A 20,861-nucleotide genomic window follows, 5' to 3' on the forward strand; every position below is an offset into this window, starting at 1 on the left:
AAGTCAAGGTGAGACGCGTTCTAATCTCGTAACTCCGGTTCTCGAACCCCATGTCAAATTAACTTGAATGACGAACTTTATGGCTCGCAGAGTTGTTGTTGGTTTTTCGTGTATATTTTTTGTTGTTTTTTCCAATTTGTAAGCCGATTTTCGGCCCTTTTCAATTGTGCGTGGGAAATCGTTAGTAGCTTACATAAGTTTAATCTATGCGAAATAGCCAAACTTCATTTGTTTTTCTCTTTTTCGGCTCATTAGCCAACAATGAAGGCGCTTGCAAAAGCGCATTAGCGTGTAATTTGCTTTTTGCATTTCTTTCTTCACATATTATATATATAAATGTATATATATTAAGCCATTATATATCATATATAGTATGTGTGCTAATAATGAAAGTGTTAGTGTGTGGCTGTATATATGCCACGCCCCTTCGCAATAGTTGCTGCCTTGCGTTCACAGCTTGAACACCCTGCTAAATGGTATTGAGGTCAGTTGTTGCTTGTTGCACGCCACCACTAAAGCAGCAGAGCCATATCATAGGCCATATCTTTCCATGTGGTATATCCATGTCGGGTATTCGCTACAGTGAAAATAGAAATAAAAATAAATAACCTATTAGCACGAAGGTTTTTCTACTGTTTATTGATTTTTCCACCACTGCATGCAATTTTCTTTCTTCTTACTTTCGTTTGACATAGATCGTCTCAAGAAATTTTCTAGTTCTTTAACATTGAAAAAAACTTAAGTATTTCCACTTATAGCTTATGTATATATTTCTATATATGTACTTAACGATTATTCATATGTTGCTCCATCTCTATTATTCATATATATTTTTTCTTGTTGTTTCGAGCTCATTTGCGTACCTTATGCTTCTTCTTCTTCTTCAAAATGTGGGTCAAGTGCCCGCTGGGCGGCGGCGGCGAGTACTTAGAATATTTGTGTCTTGTAATTTGTCAATGTTAAGAATCGTTCTTGATTCTCTCTGCTGCCCTAAGCCAAAATTCTAGTTTCCAAAATGACATTAAGTATCGGAAATCGAAAAAGAACGTACAAGAATTGTATTGTAGATAAAAGATATTTTTACTAATTAGATATAATGAGTTTTGTGACATATATAGATAAATTTAATGTGTTCATGTCAAAGATGTACTATATAGATAGATATAATGATATATATTTGTATCAAATACATATATTATATTCAATACATATAAAATATTTACATATATATATTCCTATAATATACTCCTCATTTTAGTAACTCTTACTTCTACTTTATGCTTATCTTATTAACCCATAAATAGAATCCATCAAATGTTTTAGCATCTTGTTTTTGCCTTTCTAAAATATTTATGGCTGCTGCTTGGATTTCTAGTTCCTAATGCTGTTAATTATATATCATCAAGACTTCTTAGCACCCAGCCCAGACATTTGAGGGGCTCCCTCTTTCTCTCTCTTTCTTAGAACGTCTTAGCTTTGGCTAATGAAGTGATAATTCGACATTTGTTGGCTTTCATGGCTTATCAGTAAACTTCAACAAATTTCTGTGATTTTTATCGCCTGTAAAAATGCCTTCTTCAATACTTGTAATAAAAGTTGATTATGCTACGTTGTTGTTGCAGTTTGAAACTGTGGAAAAGACAACATAAAACGCAAAGCAGTTTGATTGTGCGGTCAATAAAAAAGTTTATGGCAAGAAAAGTGACCGTAAAAACAATTAAGTCAAACGAAGTTGTTCGTTCGGCTCCAAATCGATAGATATCGAAAACTTAGGAACACGGGCCTTACTCATCTGCCTTAAAGCTGAAACAAAACTGAAATTGGTTTCGGCCAATCAACGAAGCTATTTCAAAACGATTTTGCGGTTTTTCTCCGCTTTACGCAAAAAAGCAATAAAAATTATTACAATGCATTGAGTATCATCGAGTATCGAATATCGAGTATCGAGTATTATGCGAATATAATGGAGCATTGCGTTTATTGATCCGCATTGCAAAATTGCTGCGACCTTGAGACCGGGGGAAAAACTGGAAGATATTCGAGTATAGAGTGAAACGCTTCATAATGAAAGAAATTTTGTATAAGCATGCAAATTGAAATATCGTGAGGTTGAATAAGGTCGAGATCAATCAGAGAGCTTTAACGTCTTTGTATTGGGTGTCAAGATGATGGGCATATTGTAAGGGACAAAGAGAGGTGTCAAAATGTGTTAAAGGGAGGTCACTGAGCGAAGAGAGCCAAATGAATGGTATATCCCATTACATATAATATACTTTATAGATAAGGAAACACGCTCTGCATGGACTTGCATTACCAATAATTCATTGAACTACTTGTAAGAACCCTTATCATATAATATTTCATTTTCTAGATTAGGAATACGATTAGAAATTTGAACTGTGTGCTATACATCAAACCTTATCGTCAATTATCATCATGAATCAGCATCATAAACCATAATTATCAGTGGGTCATTTTGGACAAACACCTCCATACATAAGCATACATTTCGAACAGTTATTATCTACCGTTATATATTCAGTATGAGAAGCGTTCCAGTCACAGTCTTTGTGCTGAAGTCGAGCATATCAATCAAAAGTCCATCAATCTCCTGCTCCCATATAATTTAAGACTCTCCTCGGCGCAATCAACTCCATTTGAATACGTGCACAAAGTTCGTATGCGTTTCGAATTTGTAAACGATAAAATTGCATTTCAAATCAATCAACCTCAACTTGACCTTGCCAACGTAGCTGGGCCATAAATTTGTGAACGGTCTCTAATCAAGTGGCAGCTGTCAGGTTGCCAAGTTGCTGCAACACCAGCAGCAGCTACCTCCACTTGCAACTCGTACAAATTGCAACACATTTTTCGCACTCCTCCAAGAAAAATGAAAAACGTTCGAGAAATACCCAAATGCCATGGCGATTTATCAAATGCTTTGCAACATTTGTGAACGCCTGGGCATGAAATCTGCATAAAATTAACGCCGCGTCACATTAGGCGCCTGACCATTGACCACGGCCCATTGACAGGCCAGCGGGATGGTTTAACTGACTGAATGGCGCATCGTATCAGGTCTGGCTCCAGCAGTCTCTGGTCGAGTCGGCGATCGAGTCTGGCCAGCTCTCTGGTCTGTCTCTAAATATTTATCATAAAATTCAATAAATATATTATGTGTGTGTGTGTGTGCGTTTATATTATGAGTCGTCAGCATTTGATTTATGTCCGAAAATGCAATGCTGCTGTTTGATAAGAGATTATACGGGGGAGTGATGGACTAGCAGATGCTCTGTAGAGCATTGAATATACATATTTTGAGAGTTACTGTTTGAGTAAGTTGTATTTGAGGTAGGGTTGAAATATCTTAACTGAATATCGATATTTATCGATAATATCATTTATCTATAATATTATTTAACTGTTTGCTGCTGAAGAGCAAAATCTGTAATAACTCAGGGATATCGATATCTATAATAAAATCTACAAAATATTAATCCTCTAATGAGCAGAGATTTCTTATAGTAAAATCGAAAGAAAAGATCGATATTAGAATTATAGATTAACCGATATACTGCATCAAAGATTTTCTAAAAATCAGTATACCCGCATCATCAATGATCCTACAGGGTATATGTATACAAATTTCCAAGCTTTTCATTTCTTGTCTTCTGTTCACTGAAGATGCAATCGAAATGGAAAGACCAACATTCAAGCTGGCAACAACCCGCAATCAACAATCAACAATAAACATGTGCAATTTATCATGGCTTAAAGTGAAAACACGCTCAAAGAAGAAGAAGAAGAAGAAGAAGCAGCAGAGAGAAGAGACGCATTAGATTTATAAATGATATAGAAAATGATGCTGGCCGAGGCATTAGCTGGCTCATTAGGTCAGCAAATTATAAAGAAATTCCGAAATTTGGCTTTTAGTTGCAGCTGCAGTCGAGTGTTAAGCCAACAGTTTCTGATATTCCTATAAATTACCACACTTTTTACGTATCTTCCTCCTCTTCTCTTTCGTGTTCACACTGCGTATGATTAATGCGCTGCGATTTCGTCATAGAAAACTATCTAAAAAAAGAGAACAAAACAAAATAGCTATTTGCTAAAAATAACAGGGGGGAAACATTCTACAAATATTCCAATTCAGAAATGTGAAAACTGTCACACATAAAAATTGAAAATTGTAAGGGGGTGGAGGGGGTTAATGGGGGAAATGTAGGTCATTTACCCAAAAGTTTTGTCAAACACTGCCAAAAACAAAACATCACAAAACACAAACAACAAATAAGTGAAATAAATGTGAAACCGATTTTTGCTTTGCCTTTATTATTACGTTGATTAGCGGGCCTTAAGATTGTTGTTATTGCTGTTGTTGTTGTCATTCATTGTTGTTGCCTTTTTTGATTTCACAATCGTTTGCATCGTGGCCAAGTTTTTTGGCCCAATGCAATCAAAATATTAGTCACGCACTCACACACCGTCAACAACAACAACACACACACACACACACATTTGCTCCACTAATTTGTTGTGTGTGTGTGATATTTTGTAAGAATTCATGTCGCCTGCATTAAAAATAACCACAAAATGTCCAAGAGCAGATGAGTTGCAAGCGAGAGCAGAAAGATCGAAGACGGAGACCTGTGAACTGGGCTAAATAACGAGCTATTATAAATACATACATATATCTATATCTATCAAGAAACACATATAAAACAAGCTGGCAGATCTATCAAAATGACCAAATATTTAACAGGTAGACGATGTTTCTTTTAATATTATTATATGACTTTGCCCATCAAAATTGTCAGCTAAAAATATTTCGTCACATATTTTTCTTTCTTGCTTTCCTGAAATGCTCGTAAATATATTTTGAGTGCGTTTATACACTTGCAGTGGGCATTAAAAAATTTGAATGTTGCATTTAAGAAGCCATCGTGTGGGTCATAAAAAGATATTATATATACGAAATTAAACCACAAATTGATTTTGCGTATCATTAATGCAGATATTGTATAGGTAGAAAAACTTATACAAAGGTATACCAAATCTGCGGTTCAGATGTGCAAAATTAAATTGCGGTTAACGATTTGGCTACCTGTGCGAAAACATTTCTCTGTGGCCTGATTTTTTCTTTGAAATTGAATTGTTTTTAACAAATCGCATCAGTTTTTTCCTCGAAGAGGAATGAAGCTAGTTGTGTTTGGTGTGTGATAAAATTCGATTGAAGATTTAATTATTCACCATTAATTTAATAATATAATATTCATGACTAAAAACTGCGTGTTCTTTTCCATGAACCAGTTTAAGAAACCGATCTAGCTCGTCTTATGTGTTTATTCCGTTTATTGGCTAAATAAAATGATAAAACGAAACTAATACGTAAGGCGAACTAGTTCATAGATATTTCCAGATCTTTCTATAGGAAAAATCTGGAACTAGCTAAGAACTTGATAAACAAACTTATAATATTTACTCTAAATTTGATGAACTACTTTTTGTCTTTAAATACACATTTCTGACTAGTTCCCTTAACCGTGTTTTTTTTTATTTTTATTTTATTTATATATACCATAACCTTCCTGTGTTTTATATCTCTTTTTCCAGTTTTTTGTTAACTCTTAAGACCCATTTTCAATCTCGACTCCAATTGTTTAGGCACATATGTATTTCTGTTGACTGTTATAATCTATTCTTGCTAATGAATTATTTACACTATCTCACATTTGATATCTTCTAACCTAATTTGGCTTTATTTTTCTTTCTGCCCATTTTTCATGGATTTTTCTATACGTGAAACACTTTCATCTTTAAGCTGCATAATTTATACAATTTTTTCGTTTGAGTGCCACATGCTCCACAATGCTATTGTGATGCTTAAGTGCTACCGTTTTATGCATATTGTGAATGCAGTTTCGCCCTCTTCAACTCTATCCCTTTCTCTCTCGCTCACTGTTTGTCTCCCTCTCTTTTGTTACGCTTCCTGCATCTGTGCAGCATTAGCATATTTCTATTTACTTATGTTTGCCTTTATATATATATCGAGTGTTCTGCTCTTGCTGACCCCAATCCCACAGCCTTTGCAATTATCACTTTGACACTTACTTTGACAATAGCCTTAACATTAGCTTTAAGCCTAGGAAGTGACATTTCAACACGTCGCACTCATCGTTTCCGTTTGACAATTTGCTATAATTAACTGTGAACCGTTTTAACTGCTTAGCCAAGCTTCTTCTACCTCTTCAGGTCTCTTGAAATTCTTGGCTCATAGCACGCATACGAAATCAGTTAGCTCTCCCTTTCTCACTCTCTCTCTCTCTCTCTGTCTGTCTCACTCTATAATAAATCAAATGTCCAAGTCCAGCTGGGCACACGCACATTATGCATTGGCATGCCGAGGCATGAGGCGGTCGGTTGGGTGGGGGGAATATGGGACTTTGGGATCTATCTATATAGCGCGCTGCAACTGCGTCTGTGGCAGCAACAACGTGACACAATTTTCTAGCACTCCGTGCCGCACAAACTCGTTTCGAGCCCTATTAGACGAGCTGTTGTTGTTGTCGTTGTTGCTGTTGTTGTTATCCACTTTTATTGGCAGCTGAAATTATTTTTAAATGCAGCCGCTTAACAATTTTATGTGCTGCATTCGTTCAATCGTCATTCAGTCAGTCAGTCAAGAGGTCAAACAACTTTTTGTGGTCACAAATTGTTAACCCAACTCCCCCAACCACGACTCTCCCAGCGTCTGTCTTTCTCTCTCTCTCTCTCTCTCGCTCGCTGTCTCTCAATCTGTCCCTTTTCTTAGACTTCTCTAATTATTTAGTCATTTGTTTTGTTTGTTTGTTTGCTCCTTTGGTAAGGTAAAAATGCATATGCTTTACTTGGAACTGCCTCCCTTTCTGTTTCTATCTCTCTCTCTCTCTCTCTCTCTCTCTCTGTGCACCTTCTAGCTGCTGCTGCTGCCGCAAGCATGACAAATTGTCTTGGAATGTGCCTCGTTTTCAACTGACTCTCAGTTATTGTTATATTTCTTTACGCTCTCTGTCTCCTTCTCATTCCCTTGCCTTCTCTTTCTATATATACATTCTGTTCTGCCTGATATATGTGGTTCATTTCAAGTTCATATCTTCCTCAAAAATATTTGCTAATCGCTCAAGCGCAACTCGTCTTCTTCCAAATGTGATTTTTTACTGTTTTCTGCGAATATTTTAAGCCTATTTTAGGCTGCTGTTGTTTTTATACCCTGAACCCATTGAAAATGGGAAATCAGGGTATAATGGTTTTGTTAAAAGTATGTAACAGGCAGAAGGAGGCGTGGCAGACCCCACAAAGTATATATATTCTTGATCAGGGCGACGAGCTAAATTTTTTTTCCTAGGTCCGTGTATATCACGCGCATATCAAGTTTTTCTTTAAATATCGATAACTACTCCCGATATTTTATTATCGATCAAAAACCTTATCGAATGCTAGTTATTTAATTATATCTCCTACACCTTTAGAGCTAGAGCTTCCAAATTTTAAATGTAGACTTATATATATTTTATATAATTTCGATTTTTGTTGTAATTTTCCTCCACCCTTATATCCACCCCCTCACCCTCACCTTTGTAAAAGACGTATTTCAAGTACTAGAGACTTGTGCTTTGGAATGTACATACATTGGAACATTATGATTATGTTCTGAAAGTTTCATTAAGATTGTACGTCTAGAAATTAAATTATTCAACAAAGAAATTCTTATAATGTTGCCCACACTACAGCGCAGCCCAAGCGCAGTCGCTGCTTACTGCGCAGTTGGCAGAGCGCGTTCTAATACGTGCGTGTGTATGTATGTGTGCCGAAAAGAAGTGCAGAGTGAATATCAGATTAGAGGGTTTAGGGTATCTCCTAGTCGAGCAGTCTCGACTAGAGTCCTCTTACTTGTTTTTTTATGTCTTTATTTGCGAAATCGATAAATATCGAAAATTGTTTGTTTTATTTGTATGTTATTTATGTCTATATCTGAACTCTTGTCCATTTGTGTAGACATTTGATTGCAGATAAGACAAGCCCAGTACAAGAATTCTAATGAAATTTAACTGGAAATCAAATTTAACTTGAAAATCCAACCAGAGACAAGACACACGTGTGTCTCATGTTGCGTATTATATAATAGGGACAGCATGCTGAGGTACTAGAAATTCCTTAGATAAGCCTTAGAGTGTCATAAAATAGCTTATCAAATAAATTTTCAGACTTAAGCTAAATCTTATACTTATTTAACTAGAATTTGTTAGAATTATGCTTAAATGAGATTTTCTGGCTAACAAATATTTGTTAAAACTATTTGCATACTTATTCCTAGATTAGAGTGTCACAAAATGTTGGTATTTGTTTTTCGAGAGTGGCTCAGAATACGATTTGCTTCTAGCTAAATTTGAGAGTTTCTTAGGCTGTTTTTTTAGCCAATTAGTTTAGTTTAGGAGTTTCATTAAGATACAAAAATCTGACTGGCTATCATAAAAAAAGACATCAAAATTATTTGTATTAAATACATATTTCTCTTGCCTGGTTGAATCAGATGGGGAAACAAAGCAAAGCTATTTGCTGATAAAAACTTCCTGTTGTCATTTCCTATCAGAAAATGGCAAAACAAAAAAGAGAGACAGGTAACAATGTGAATGTTATGTTTGCTATTATCAAATCAACATCTATTGTCTATGGACCAATTGTGGGCGTGGTCACACACAGTAGCTGTCAATTAGTTTGGCTTGTTGTAAACTTATTAGCCAAAAGCAAGAAAAGCAATATGAACAAAAATTTACATAATTGATGGCACACAATCAGGAGCTGCCAGAAGAAGAGGAAGAGGCAGCAGCAGCAGCAGAAGAAGAGTAAGCCAGCCAGCCAGGTAGCCAGGCAGGCAGCCAGCCAGCCAGCCAGCTGTAATATTGCAACATGCAACACAAGAAGAAAAAAAGTGAAAGTTCATTTGGCCAAGTCAAGGCGAACAGACAAAGAGGAGACCAAAGAGCCGTAGCCAAAATGTTTCCTTGAGCCAGCGGGCGGGTTTCATTAACTGACAAGTACCGTTAACTTTTTGGTTGTGGGTGCCACCAGTCTGTGTGTTGCAAGCAGTGCTGCTGCTGCTGCTGCTGCTTGCAACATTTGCATAAATTATTTACCATTTAATATGGCCAACAGAAATTGTCGTCATTTGTAACTAAATATGCGACATTCAACTGCAACAACAACAGCAACAACAACAACTTACAGCAACGTTTACTCGCCACAACTATCAAAATTTATTTAATTTAATTAAATTTTTGCACGTTGCCCATGAGGAAGTTGGCCAAATATTCAAAAAGCGTTTGCCACTTAACGATTTTTTTTGGCCACGTTTCAAAGCCCTACAAATTGGCCCAGGCAAGTTCCGCTGCTGTCCATATGCGTGTTGGCCCTTCTGTCTCCCTACCTTTCACTCTTTCTCGCTCTTTCACTCTCTCGCTGCCTCTGTGAAAGTAAAACTTCCTCCATTGAAAACTTATTTTCAATTTCATTTGGCAAAAATGCCGAAGCCAAGAAAAATGCTGAAATACAAATTGAGCTGCTTCTGACTTTCGCATGATGAGAACAAGTTGTTGTTGTTGTTGTTGTTGTTGCTGTTACCTCCTGTAAACCACTTTTGACACACCTGCCCACAGCCAGCAGAAACCTGGCAGCAGCAGGAAGAAGAGTTTTAAAAAGTTATTCAGATAGAATGTGAAGAGCGAAGCTAGAATACCCTATAAAAAAAGAATACCTTGATGTAGTGAAAGCTTTTGTGATAACTACGAGGCTCTTCAATCTGGCTATTTGATATATGTATAAATTTGAATTATTCAAGAAAGAACAAATTCAGTTCTATTTGAAGAATAATTCCTTTACACTGAATTTTTGTAATGTTAATCACAACTTCTTCCACAAATTCTCTCTTGGATATGTCACATATTTAGTAACATAATCAAACTACCCCATGGCTCTCGGTTAAAAGCGTTAAATACCGCAACGGCAGCTGCCTCTTTTGGCCGCTTGCCCTGCCTTCATTTTAGCTTTAAACTTGGCTTTTTGTTGCGTGTTTTGCGCGCACTTCCTTTGCCTTTTCTCTCTTTTTTCCTTTTTCTTGCCCTTTTCTCCTTCGTTGTTTTCCTGTTTCTGCTTTGAGAACCCTCGACACTTAATGACGCGCTTTTTTTTTTTTTTTTTAATTTTTTTAGTTTTTTTATTATTATTATTATTATTTTTTTAAATCGCATTTCTCAAGAATTTCTCAGCTCCAACAGCTGTTTACGTTTGTTCAACTCTTTATTTCATTTTTTGTTCTTCTCTCTGCTTCCCTCTCACTCTCTCCCTCTGTCGTGTTCTCTCTTTGTTGCGTAGAGTACTTTATTAGCTTTTTATGGTTTTCGTTTTAATTTGTGTTTCGTATTCGCTTCGCAATGAATTATTGCAATTAAGCGCAGTTTGTTGCCTTTTCTCTCTCTTTCTCTTTATTTTGTGGTTTTTTAAATGCCGCCTTTACAGTTTTTTTGTTTTGCTATCCAAGTCAACAAGTGGCAAGAGTTAGTGGCAAATATTTATGAAATTATACGTTAGCATACAAAAATTACAAAGCGTTTGGCTTTAATAAGCGGGCCAAAACTACTCGAACTGGTAATAAAGGCCATAAAAAAGATTTAAAGCTTTCTGTATAGAATTCCAATTTGGAATTTGATTTATTGTTTATGAATATTTGTGGTACTTAACCAAGAGCCAACAAGTTAATTGTAGCTAAGCTTTAATTAGCTTCCATTTCAGCTCCGGCAATGACTCATGCATAAAGTTGTTTATGGCAATTCAAGTAGTTTTGATTGGGGCTCAGGAAATAAAAGAGCCAAAAGTAGTTTAGCAGAAAAGTATTAAAACATACACAGCCCAGAGTAATCTTTGTGAAAGCTCGTTAAGATATCATTGAAACCGAGAAAAGCTGTTAAAAGTTTATGTCGTAAACTAATTAGTAAGATAGTTTTATGCTGTAGCTTTTCAGTTGGAATAAGCAGAGGAAAGCACTGAAGAAAATTTTAATGGAAATATTTATTAATAAAGCTCGCTGGGCTAAGAACGTTCAAAAAATATTCATATTGCTCGAATATTATATATATATAATTAAATAAATAATATATATATTCATTAAGACTGTCTTTTCTGCCTCTTACTATTTCCTATATACTCTCTAAACTTCCTGGTTCTTCATTTCTTTCAATGCATTCGCTTGCAGCGCTAGTTATTTGCCTGGCTGTAACCCTTTGGCCAAGTTGTGTTGCCCAACCATTTTTAGACCCGCCACGAGTTCAATGTCAGTTAGACAAGTGCTCGGTGTCTTTGGGGGGCAGTTGGAGCAGAGCTCATTAGAGTCACGTTATAAGCAATTATGTGGCACAAAGAAGCCAACACGGCAGTCAGCCGGGCAGCCAGGCAGCCAGGCAACTGGTCATAAACCACAGACGAGCAGCAACGCCAATTCAAAGCCAGACTACAATACATAACGAAAGACTAACAACAGCAACAACAGCAACAACAAGAAGAAGAGCAAGAGCAACTAGTACATTTGCATAAACAACTTACGCACATTCCGACAGCCATTTAGCGGTACATGAAGAGCGCTTCAAGCCGCTGACTTTTGTCTGCTTCTGCTCTTTTCTCTTTGTCATGTTTTTGGTATTTTTCTTCTTCTTTCTTTTTTGTTTTTGATTTGCTTTTGATTTTGATTGGAAGTCAATGGGCTATGCCAGCTGAATGTATAAGAGCAGGAGTGGGAGAGGTAGAGGTCGATGTAGAGGGAGCGGGGAAGTGGGGTTTGTTTGGCGAACAGCAACAGGCGAGGCTGTTAACTGACATTGAATTGAAAGTTACACAACCGTTAGTCGTCGCTGAAGGCGATGGTGGAGGAGGAGGAGGTGGAGTAGTAGAGCAAAAGCGAACCAGAAATCAAGGCAAATATTTACAGAGAGCGATCCGGTTCGCATAGCAATTATATATGCCACATGTGTGTATATTACGATTAGTTGTTGTGTGAGAAGTGGGCGTGGCTGGAGCCAGCAATTTGCAGCGTTTAGCATAAGATTGCGCAATGTGCGTGTGTGAGTGAGTGAGAGCGACAATTATGCAACGGATTTATAAATTCCATTTTGGTCTGCACAGACATCAAAATCAAAATTAAAATAAATTGCAAGCAAACAAATCAAAATGTGAAATGTTCATTCCAGCTGAAGATAACTACAAAAAAAAAAAAAAAAAAACATAAAAAAAAAAAAAAAAAAACAACTCAGTGAAAATGTGAATAAAAGTGAATATTTAAAGTCAAATCAGCAACGTATCGCATTTGCCTAAAGAGAGAGAGAGCAAGAGAGCAGAAAGTACCAAGAGCTGATAAATCTCAGTTGAACATTTTCGTGCCGCAAAATGATTGTGAAAATGGAACCCGACGAACTAATCACCCTTCGTGTGCAGTATCTGCTGGACAGCGATCCGCTGTCGGCAACCACCGCCTTCCCGATACCAGTGCGTGCCCCGACGTATGCCTTCGCCACCACCATGCCCCTCTCAACGCAGCTGGCCACCATCTTGAGGCTGCTCAATGCACCGCAAAGCGTAAGGATCACAATAAACAATCAGCCAAAAATTTCCCATTATTCCAGCAAATATCCCATTACACACATACTTAGTAAGCCAGCAAAACAAAGCAAAACACACACACACACACACAAAAAGTACTCTGCTTGATTTATCTTATCTGCATCTTCCACGTTTCTCTTTTGTTTTGAGTTAGCTTAAACGCTATTTGACTTTACTTATTTTTTTCTTTCGACTTCGACTTCGAGGGAACAATACTTTGTTTTTTATATACTTTTTTTTAATAGCTACTTATGAGACACATGCCTAGAGCTTATCTACAGATATATAGTATATATGTATAGAGCTTATAGAGATTAAATTTTTTGCATAGTTTCTGGGTTTTTTTTTTTTTTTTTTTTTTTTTCTTATATGTGGTGCTGTAGAAGGTCTTTTATATACTGTTATAAGACTAGATCGCGTTTATCGTTTATTTTGACTACTAGTCTAAAACTGGATATGATATGCAACACTAGTTATTGGGAAAAGTATATGAACGTTGATTAAAACAAAAAATTAAATAAAAATATATGAGAAAAAAATAATTTAAAATAATTTAATTATAAAATATAAATATTTTTATGAATATTATTCAGTATATATATATGCCATACCTTATCTGATACGTTTATAAATATTTCTTATGTGTGTCGACTTTTTAAAGTCAGTATTTCTTAGACTTCCCTTTGTTTTATAAATTTTTGTTTCGCCTATTTTGCTTCCCAGATCACACAATTTACATAGCTTGTCTGAGCGCATTTGTCGATTATATTAGATATAAATATTAATGTATATATATTATGTGAGTTTAAATTTTGCATAAGACACAAGTTCAAAGTCATAAATTTCGCATGAAAAGCAAAGATCAAAGAGCTACAACATATGAACATAAACAATAGTTTAAAATTGAGCTAAAAATATAAATGGCAACGATTTTGAAGGTCAAAAGCAACACTATTTGCGCTCAGTGTACTCGTTTCCATGTGATGGAAAAACCATAATGAATACGTTTTCAGAATAACAGCTGATCTATTTACATAGCAATAATTGATAAGTATAAACATTGTCTGACACATGGCAGATGAACAAATACTAAAGATGAGATAATAGGAAAAGACAGCGGAGAGTAGTCAGAATTTCCGGAAAAGTTTCTCGAATATAAAGTCATTGCTCTAACTGAAAGTTGAAATGTGACTAACTTTAACAATACCTATGCCTAGATTACAGGGTATATCAAGTTGGTTTGCCCAAGACTCTAGTTCAGTGATCGATATGCTGCAGTTCTAGCTGCCACTTATTATATTTTATTGTTCTTAATATTTAACAAATGATGCATTGCAAGCAGCTGAGCTGAGTTGAGGTTGAAGCTGAAGCTGTGGCTTAGACTGAGGCTAAGACTGAAGCTGCACTTCACTTCAGCTTCAACTTCGGCGTCAGCGTCAGAGACAATGGCCAATGGACAGGCTTGGCTTTGAAGATGGGGCCAATGCAGCCGGCATTGTGGGCCTGCGGCTAACTTATTGCTATCGCACAATCTGTTGCAGCTAATAGGAAGTTGGGGCACAGAGCAAAATAAAAAGCGCAGAGGGATAAAAACAACTTGCAGCACTTTTCATTGGCATTGTGAAAGCCTTGGTCAGCAATTATCTAAGTCGAGGCATTGTTTGTACCGCCGATCTTTGACTTTGACTAATTTGCAAAAGGCAAGCAGCGAGCAGCTTGCAGCTTGCAGCTTGCAGCTAGCAGCATGCCACATGCAACCCCATTGCCATTGCCTGTCATCTGTCATGTGCAGCGCTGTGGCAAGGATACGTAAATCTTGACAAGCGGCAGCAATAAATTCTAATGAGCAAATCGCAAAAGGAAATGCAACGTTCTCGTTCTCTTTTTTTTCTCCATAAATACCCTGTAACTATTGGTAGTGACTGAGGCGGGTATATGGGCTTTTGTATATGCAAATAAATATCGTTAAAATATTCATTGTATTCAGAACTTGCTCAGCTTAGTGAACCACCAAATAGAGGATACTTCCTAGTCGAGCACTTCCTCGAGCTTGAGCACTCTGGGCTATCTTGCCTTTGCAGTTCGCTGTTTGCTCTCGGCAGGCAGATTTATGTGGCAGGCGCGGCAGCTGTGAATGCCATTTGTCCAATTAGTCAGCGACTAGAGTCGAACACCAAAGCAGAGAGCCAGGGCTACGAGAGGCCGTCGCAGTGCCCGGTAGAGGCAGCGGTAGCTGCAGAGGGAGTGCGCCATATGTATGTAGAGGGAGACTTCGCTTGCAACTTGTTAAATTTAGCGCATTACAATGGGTTCATAAATTTTCGCCTCTCAATTGCTGATTTCTAATCTTTTGGGTGATGTCATGTCCGATTCTCCATTCTACAAACTACATCTAAAAATACAAAAAATAAATAAATACACAATAATATAAATAATCAGTTTTCGTTGCGGTCAATCGGCGCAGCGGTTTTTCTTGTTTTTTTTTTATTTTTATTTTTTTTTTTTTTATTTCAGTTTTTATTCATGCTCTCTCGCTCTCTTTTTTGCCAATTGTTTTCGTTGTTGTGGTGCTTATTTTTGCACGTCACCTCATTTTTATTTAGATAAGCTACAAAAGTGTGTGCGCCAATCAATTTTAAATACAAATATACATATATACATGTACGATATAAAATCAAATCGAACGAAACAAATAAATTAAAGGCGAAACAAAGCGATTTGTCTGTGGCCCAGTAAACAGTAACAAAAGGCAAAGTGTTGGCCCTAGTCTAGAACATATATCTGCATATATATAAAGTGTATATAGTATATAGTATATCGTGTATATCTCATCTATATAGCATTTCAGTATTGCGTCATTTACCTATGTCATTCTCACATTTAAAATCAATATTAATTTAATTTACGTTGCCTGCAATTGTGAAATCAAAGTTCCATACAACTAAATATCTAAATATATATACCATATAAGCACATATACATATTAATATAAATATTAATACATATATTAAGCATACGCACTGCCAGCTGACGCATCATTTTCTATTTACTTAAGTCATTTGCATAGATTGGCGAAACTTTTGAAGTTTTTGTTTTGGTTTTTTTTCTTTTTCTTTTTTTGTTGAGGAAGGTTTTCAACCTCAATTAGCATGTCACACTTTGTGGTCAGTCGGTGGGGTCAATTAACCCTTGGGCAGCGGGGCCATTGATTGGAAAGCAAAAGTGTGAGCCATTCATCAAGATCACGTTTCCCAGAGGCGAGCACAAGGAATTTGCCTCATAAAAGAAAACAATTCATCTGTCAAATAAGCCCTGGAGTCAATTTATTTTATAGTTTTCATTAGCCTATATGGTTAACTAATATGTGATATATGATGGCTTAGCTCTTTATGCTGTGCTTTCTATTGGTATTTAGATTGAATTAGCTTTGAATATATGTAGCTATAATTTTCTTTTTTTTCAAATCTCTTTTTCTATTTATTTATTTTTTAAATATATTTTTTTATGCTATTAATATTATATATTCTTATTTAAAAATCATTTTATTTTATGAAATATAATTTTGTAAATCATTTTCCTATTTCTCTTCAATTTGTTTTTTATTTTTAATTATTTTTAATTTATGTGTAAAATTTAATTTCTAATTAGTTTTCACTTACTTTTACTATTTATTTGCTTTCGCATTTTATTACCATGCCAAATAAATATTATTCCCAATTTGTTTGCCTAGGCATAGTAGTTTTTTAATTTTTAGGCTCACATTTTCTCCCCACCAAAAAAATAATTATGCTCGTTTGCCTTAACTGTGTCAATAGCCGAATTTTATGTGTGTGGCACTCGCTTGAATGGACAACACAAAAAAAAAAAAAAAAAAATATCAAAGACCAATGCGAAATTCAATTTGATTAAAAATCTTGTCATGCTTCACTCAAAAATCAACAGCGGCAAAGCAAAAAAAAACTATAAAATTTGCATAGAGCTGTGAATGAATATTCGCATGTAAAAATAAAAAACAAAATATGAATAAATAAATATAAAGAAAAGTTTATGAAAATAAATATTACAAACGAGTCGATATAGTTTTTGGTCAACAGCCGGCGTTACCTGGGGCTATTTACGATTTCTTTTGTAGGCAAACACTTGGATCGCTTTTGATTGCTGGCGAGCTCTAAGCCTAATGCGAACGCTTACATAAAAGTCCATAGGAAATTGTTTGTCACACATAATTTCAATAAATATCGCGCATTAGCTATTCCATAAAGAGAATTACCAATGTTCCATATTATTTCGGTTGATTCAGGCTCTGCCGCGTCGTCATTCAGTCTAAAAAATAACATTTTCCTCATTGACTACATGCGAAATTTGATATACTCGTATATAGAGCAATTCGAGAGATAAGCAGGGAGCCGGCTCCATATGACGAAGCTCTCAGCCAGACGGCTTGGTTCCACTTCTCAGACGTTTGATTTCCTGCTATTTAAAATCATATGGTTTACCTGTGCGCATTGGTCGACTCATCCCAGAGCTGAGCTGAGCGTGTGACTAAACTATGAGAATTATTGTTATTAGTCAGCTGCAGTATGCCAATGCAGTATGTTAGCTGGAAGCTAAAGTTTACCACTGATAAAGTATTTTTAGATGCTTGACTCTTGAAATACATTTTGAGTGTTGTTGTCGTTGTTGGGTTAAGTACTGACCAGAAGAATATGATGTGATATACTATATAGTCTAATACAATGCACTATTATATATACTATTATACCTGATATACTATGCCAAACTCTAGTATTTATGTTATGTCTTTGCTCCGACATTATATATTATGCAATAGTTCGCTCATAGCATTCTTTATATTATCAGACGAAATTCTTTACTACTATAAAGTGCTGCATTTCATTAGAGATTTTACTTGGAAGAATTTTCTTATTATCTTGGTATTCTTTAAATATTTAATAGAATATAATATAATATATATACATTTTTTTTTTTTAGTTTATTAAATTAATTGTATATCGAAAACTCAATGAATTTCTTTGATTTTCAAATTTTATATTTTCTCTGTGATGAATTACACTACTATTGCTACGTCGATCTTAAAGCTCGTCTCAAATATTCCCTATATTATATTTAGTCAAATATACCTTAACTATTTACTACTCCACTCAACAATAAACTATTCGCGTAACCATATGGGACTCTCTTATTCTACATGCCCTGCTGCCATATTCCATGCCCAGTTCTCTATTTCAAGCTCATAGTTTTCCTGCTGCCTGCATGTGTTGCGGAAAAGAAATAAAATAGTTTCTATTCTTTATTCTATTCTTTTTGGGGCTCGCCCTACACAAAGAGTCATTGGCCATGCATTGGCTGGCAGCTTTTAATTTGCCAAATGGCCTCTGGGTGCAGCGTCAAAAGTTATGAAAGACAAGAACCTTGGGGCACGCGATGTGGCTGTTGCTCTCCTTGTTGTTGTTTCTATTGCTATTGTTGGGGGTGTGTCTGACCAGACTTGGGAGCAGCTCTAGCTACGACTGTGGCTACTCCTCTGCAGCGTTAATTCCCTTTTGGTCTGGGCGTGCCATGGCTACAAACGGGGCGTATGTGTAATCTTTACCCGGATGAGCGCTGGCCAAATGATTTCTTTAGCTGCTGCTGCTGCTATTGCTGCGACTGCATTTTCTTATATTTCTTTCATTTTCACACATTAAGCAAGCGCCGACACACATAATTCCATGTTGTCCGGTAATTGTTCTGTAAATGCACAAATAATTACTTTCAATGCGCCAATAAAAAAAACGTAAACACAGACGAGAGACGGACAGAGACGGACAGATAGCAGTTGGTGTGCGTGGAACGCAGCAGGAGCTGAACCAAACCAAGTCGGCGCTGAGCTCAAGATTTGATCAATCAAGCGCTTGGCCATGGCAATCAACGGCTTGAAAACTGAAAGCAGCCCGGTGAAAAGTAGGTGACCAGCAGTCGCAGCAGACGACAACATCATCAGCAGCATCAACATCATCATCATCATCATCAGCAGCAGCAGCAGCAGCTGCTGCAGCTTCTTTGCGGCAATCATGTCTGCCAACTTTCAATGCAACCGTCACTCACAAAAATGTTCTATTCCCCGCTGTGGCATCTGCATCTTTCTCTTTTGTTGCCCCAGCCCCAAAGTCCGGGCCATAAACAACTTTTACTGCGTAGCTCGGTAGTCTTACTTACTTTTGCTTTAATTATAATTGCCTGAACTGTGTTTTATTTGATTTCTGTTTTTCGTCTTCTTTCTCTTACAATCTGCCTTTCTTCTGCTTCTTCGTTTACTTGCAGATTGATGACGCAGCTATTCAGGTGTACAAGGATGGCGACTTTGGCGCTTATCTGGATCTGGAATCATCGCTGGCTGAGCAGAGCGAGGAAATTGAGGGGCTACAAGCCAGGTAAGCAGACAGACGCCCACAGCTTCTAATCCAGCACACACCTGAGTGCACCCACACACCTTTAATTGGCCAAAGCTGCCTTTTGATTTATGCTCTAAAGGCGATTTTCACTTTTTTTTTCGTACGGCACGCGCTTACCTTGAACCCATTTAAACGGGAAAGCTCTGGCTGTGGTTCAGGCTCAGGCTGTGGCTCTGGGTTTCTGGGGCAGCTGCTCGTGGGTGGCATGTGGCACTTGGGAGCCTTTCACCACACACACACACACACACACACATACACTCACACATATGCTTGCACACCTAGGCGGCCGCCTTTTCCCATTCGCTAATAAAGATATTGGCGGTTGGCGGCTGTCAGGCTCTGGCCATAAAAAATGTCGCTATCTGTGGCACAGGAAACAGCGCGTCGGCCGACTACCTGGCTAACAGCTTAGCTTGACTACCTGGCCAAATGCCTGCCACTTGCACAGTTGCTCACGCTGCCAGACATGAGGCATTTGCATTTGCCACAGCCATCGTCAACATCTCACGTACGTGCAACTTGTTGCGATTTCATTCGTATTTCTCTCGTTTTATTTCGGCTGCAACTCATTTGCATTGCAGCAACAAAAGGCTTAAGTGCATAAACGTAGGCCGTCATATTTTGGCTCAGTTGCACAGATATAATATATATATACATATATATATATAGACAGTCGTGTATACAGCTCATAATTCCCATAAGTGAGATCGGACCTGATTCTGGTCTAGCCCGTCAGTTTGGTATGCACGGCATGATCTCTAGTGGCATGCAGCCAACTGCAGTGGGCAGCAGACACACGCTCTTAACTGATTATGAACCATTCGCAGACATCAAGTTTTTTATGTTGATTATGTCATAGACAGGAATTAGAATGAGTGCAGAGCCGTGAGAGTGAATATGAATAGAAAATGGAAGTCTTTAGGAGAACGTTATGTGAAAGGAAATGGAAATAAGATGACTTCTAATAGGATTTGAGGAAAGCGACTGTCGATTACACACACACACATACACAGCTAACGGTTTTAGCATTGCATAGAAATTGAAACGGGAAATATAAGTGTTTATAATAGCAAATGAATGGGAGATGGAAGAAGCGATATATCGATTACTTAGAATATTAATAATGCAAGAGTTAATCGAATTACTGTGAGTCTTTCAAATGTGGGAAGCAGCAATATTTGCATTCATTATAATTGTTACTTAATATAGATATACATAAATTGAAACTATTTCTTTTAAAGTTAAAGATTGCATAGGTAGCAATAATTTTGTATGAGCTTTATATAGACATTAATAGAATATAGATATAGGTAGAAGCATAAATAAGTAAAAATAAATACTAAAAAAACTATTTTCATAAACTCAACTTTATGTTATCTCTTAGTAATGAGACAAAAAAATTAAAAAAAGAAATTATTTATTTTTATGTTTTTTTTTTTTTAGCTTCTACATACATCTAAGATAATACAAAAATTATATATAATTTATTATTAACATTTAGTTTCTCTAAAATTCGACAATTTGTAATATATTCAGCGAAAGAAATCTGAACAAAATTCCATATTTACCAATCAATGCATGTCTCTATACTTTAACTGTATCATCAGGTAAAATATATCTAACAACTCTTATGCTTATTCACATATTCGCTCATGCCCCGTCTATACGTTAGAGTATGTCGTTTCTTTATATTTATTTTGTTTTGGTTGCCCAGCGACTGGGCAA

General features: G+C 36.6%; 1 protein-coding gene across 8 annotated transcripts in view; it reads left to right on the forward strand.

The window, feature by feature from the left end:
- The window catches only part of LOC6581682 (FH1/FH2 domain-containing protein 3), a 45,678-nt gene that overhangs the window by 15,189 nt on the left and 9,628 nt on the right, over positions 1 to 20,861 (forward strand). For 5 of the 8 annotated variants that reach the window (XR_006357726.1, XM_044010388.1, XM_044010387.1 and 2 more), the window contains exon 5: positions 19,006 to 19,115. Coding sequence is in view for 6 of the 8 variants with exons in the window: in XM_044010388.1 (XP_043866323.1) it covers positions 19,006 to 19,115 (110 nt within the window). In the remaining 2 variants the exon portion in view is untranslated. Of the gene's footprint in view, positions 1 to 12,302; positions 12,658 to 19,005; positions 19,116 to 20,861 lie in introns of those variants that run through there. The other 3 variants (XR_006357727.1, XM_044010390.1, XM_044010389.1) reach the window with 2 other exon arrangements.

Source organism: Drosophila mojavensis, unplaced genomic scaffold (assembly GCF_018153725.1).
Source record: "Drosophila mojavensis isolate 15081-1352.22 unplaced genomic scaffold, ASM1815372v1 contig_74, whole genome shotgun sequence".
Classification (NCBI taxonomy): domain Eukaryota; kingdom Metazoa; phylum Arthropoda; class Insecta; order Diptera; family Drosophilidae; genus Drosophila; species Drosophila mojavensis.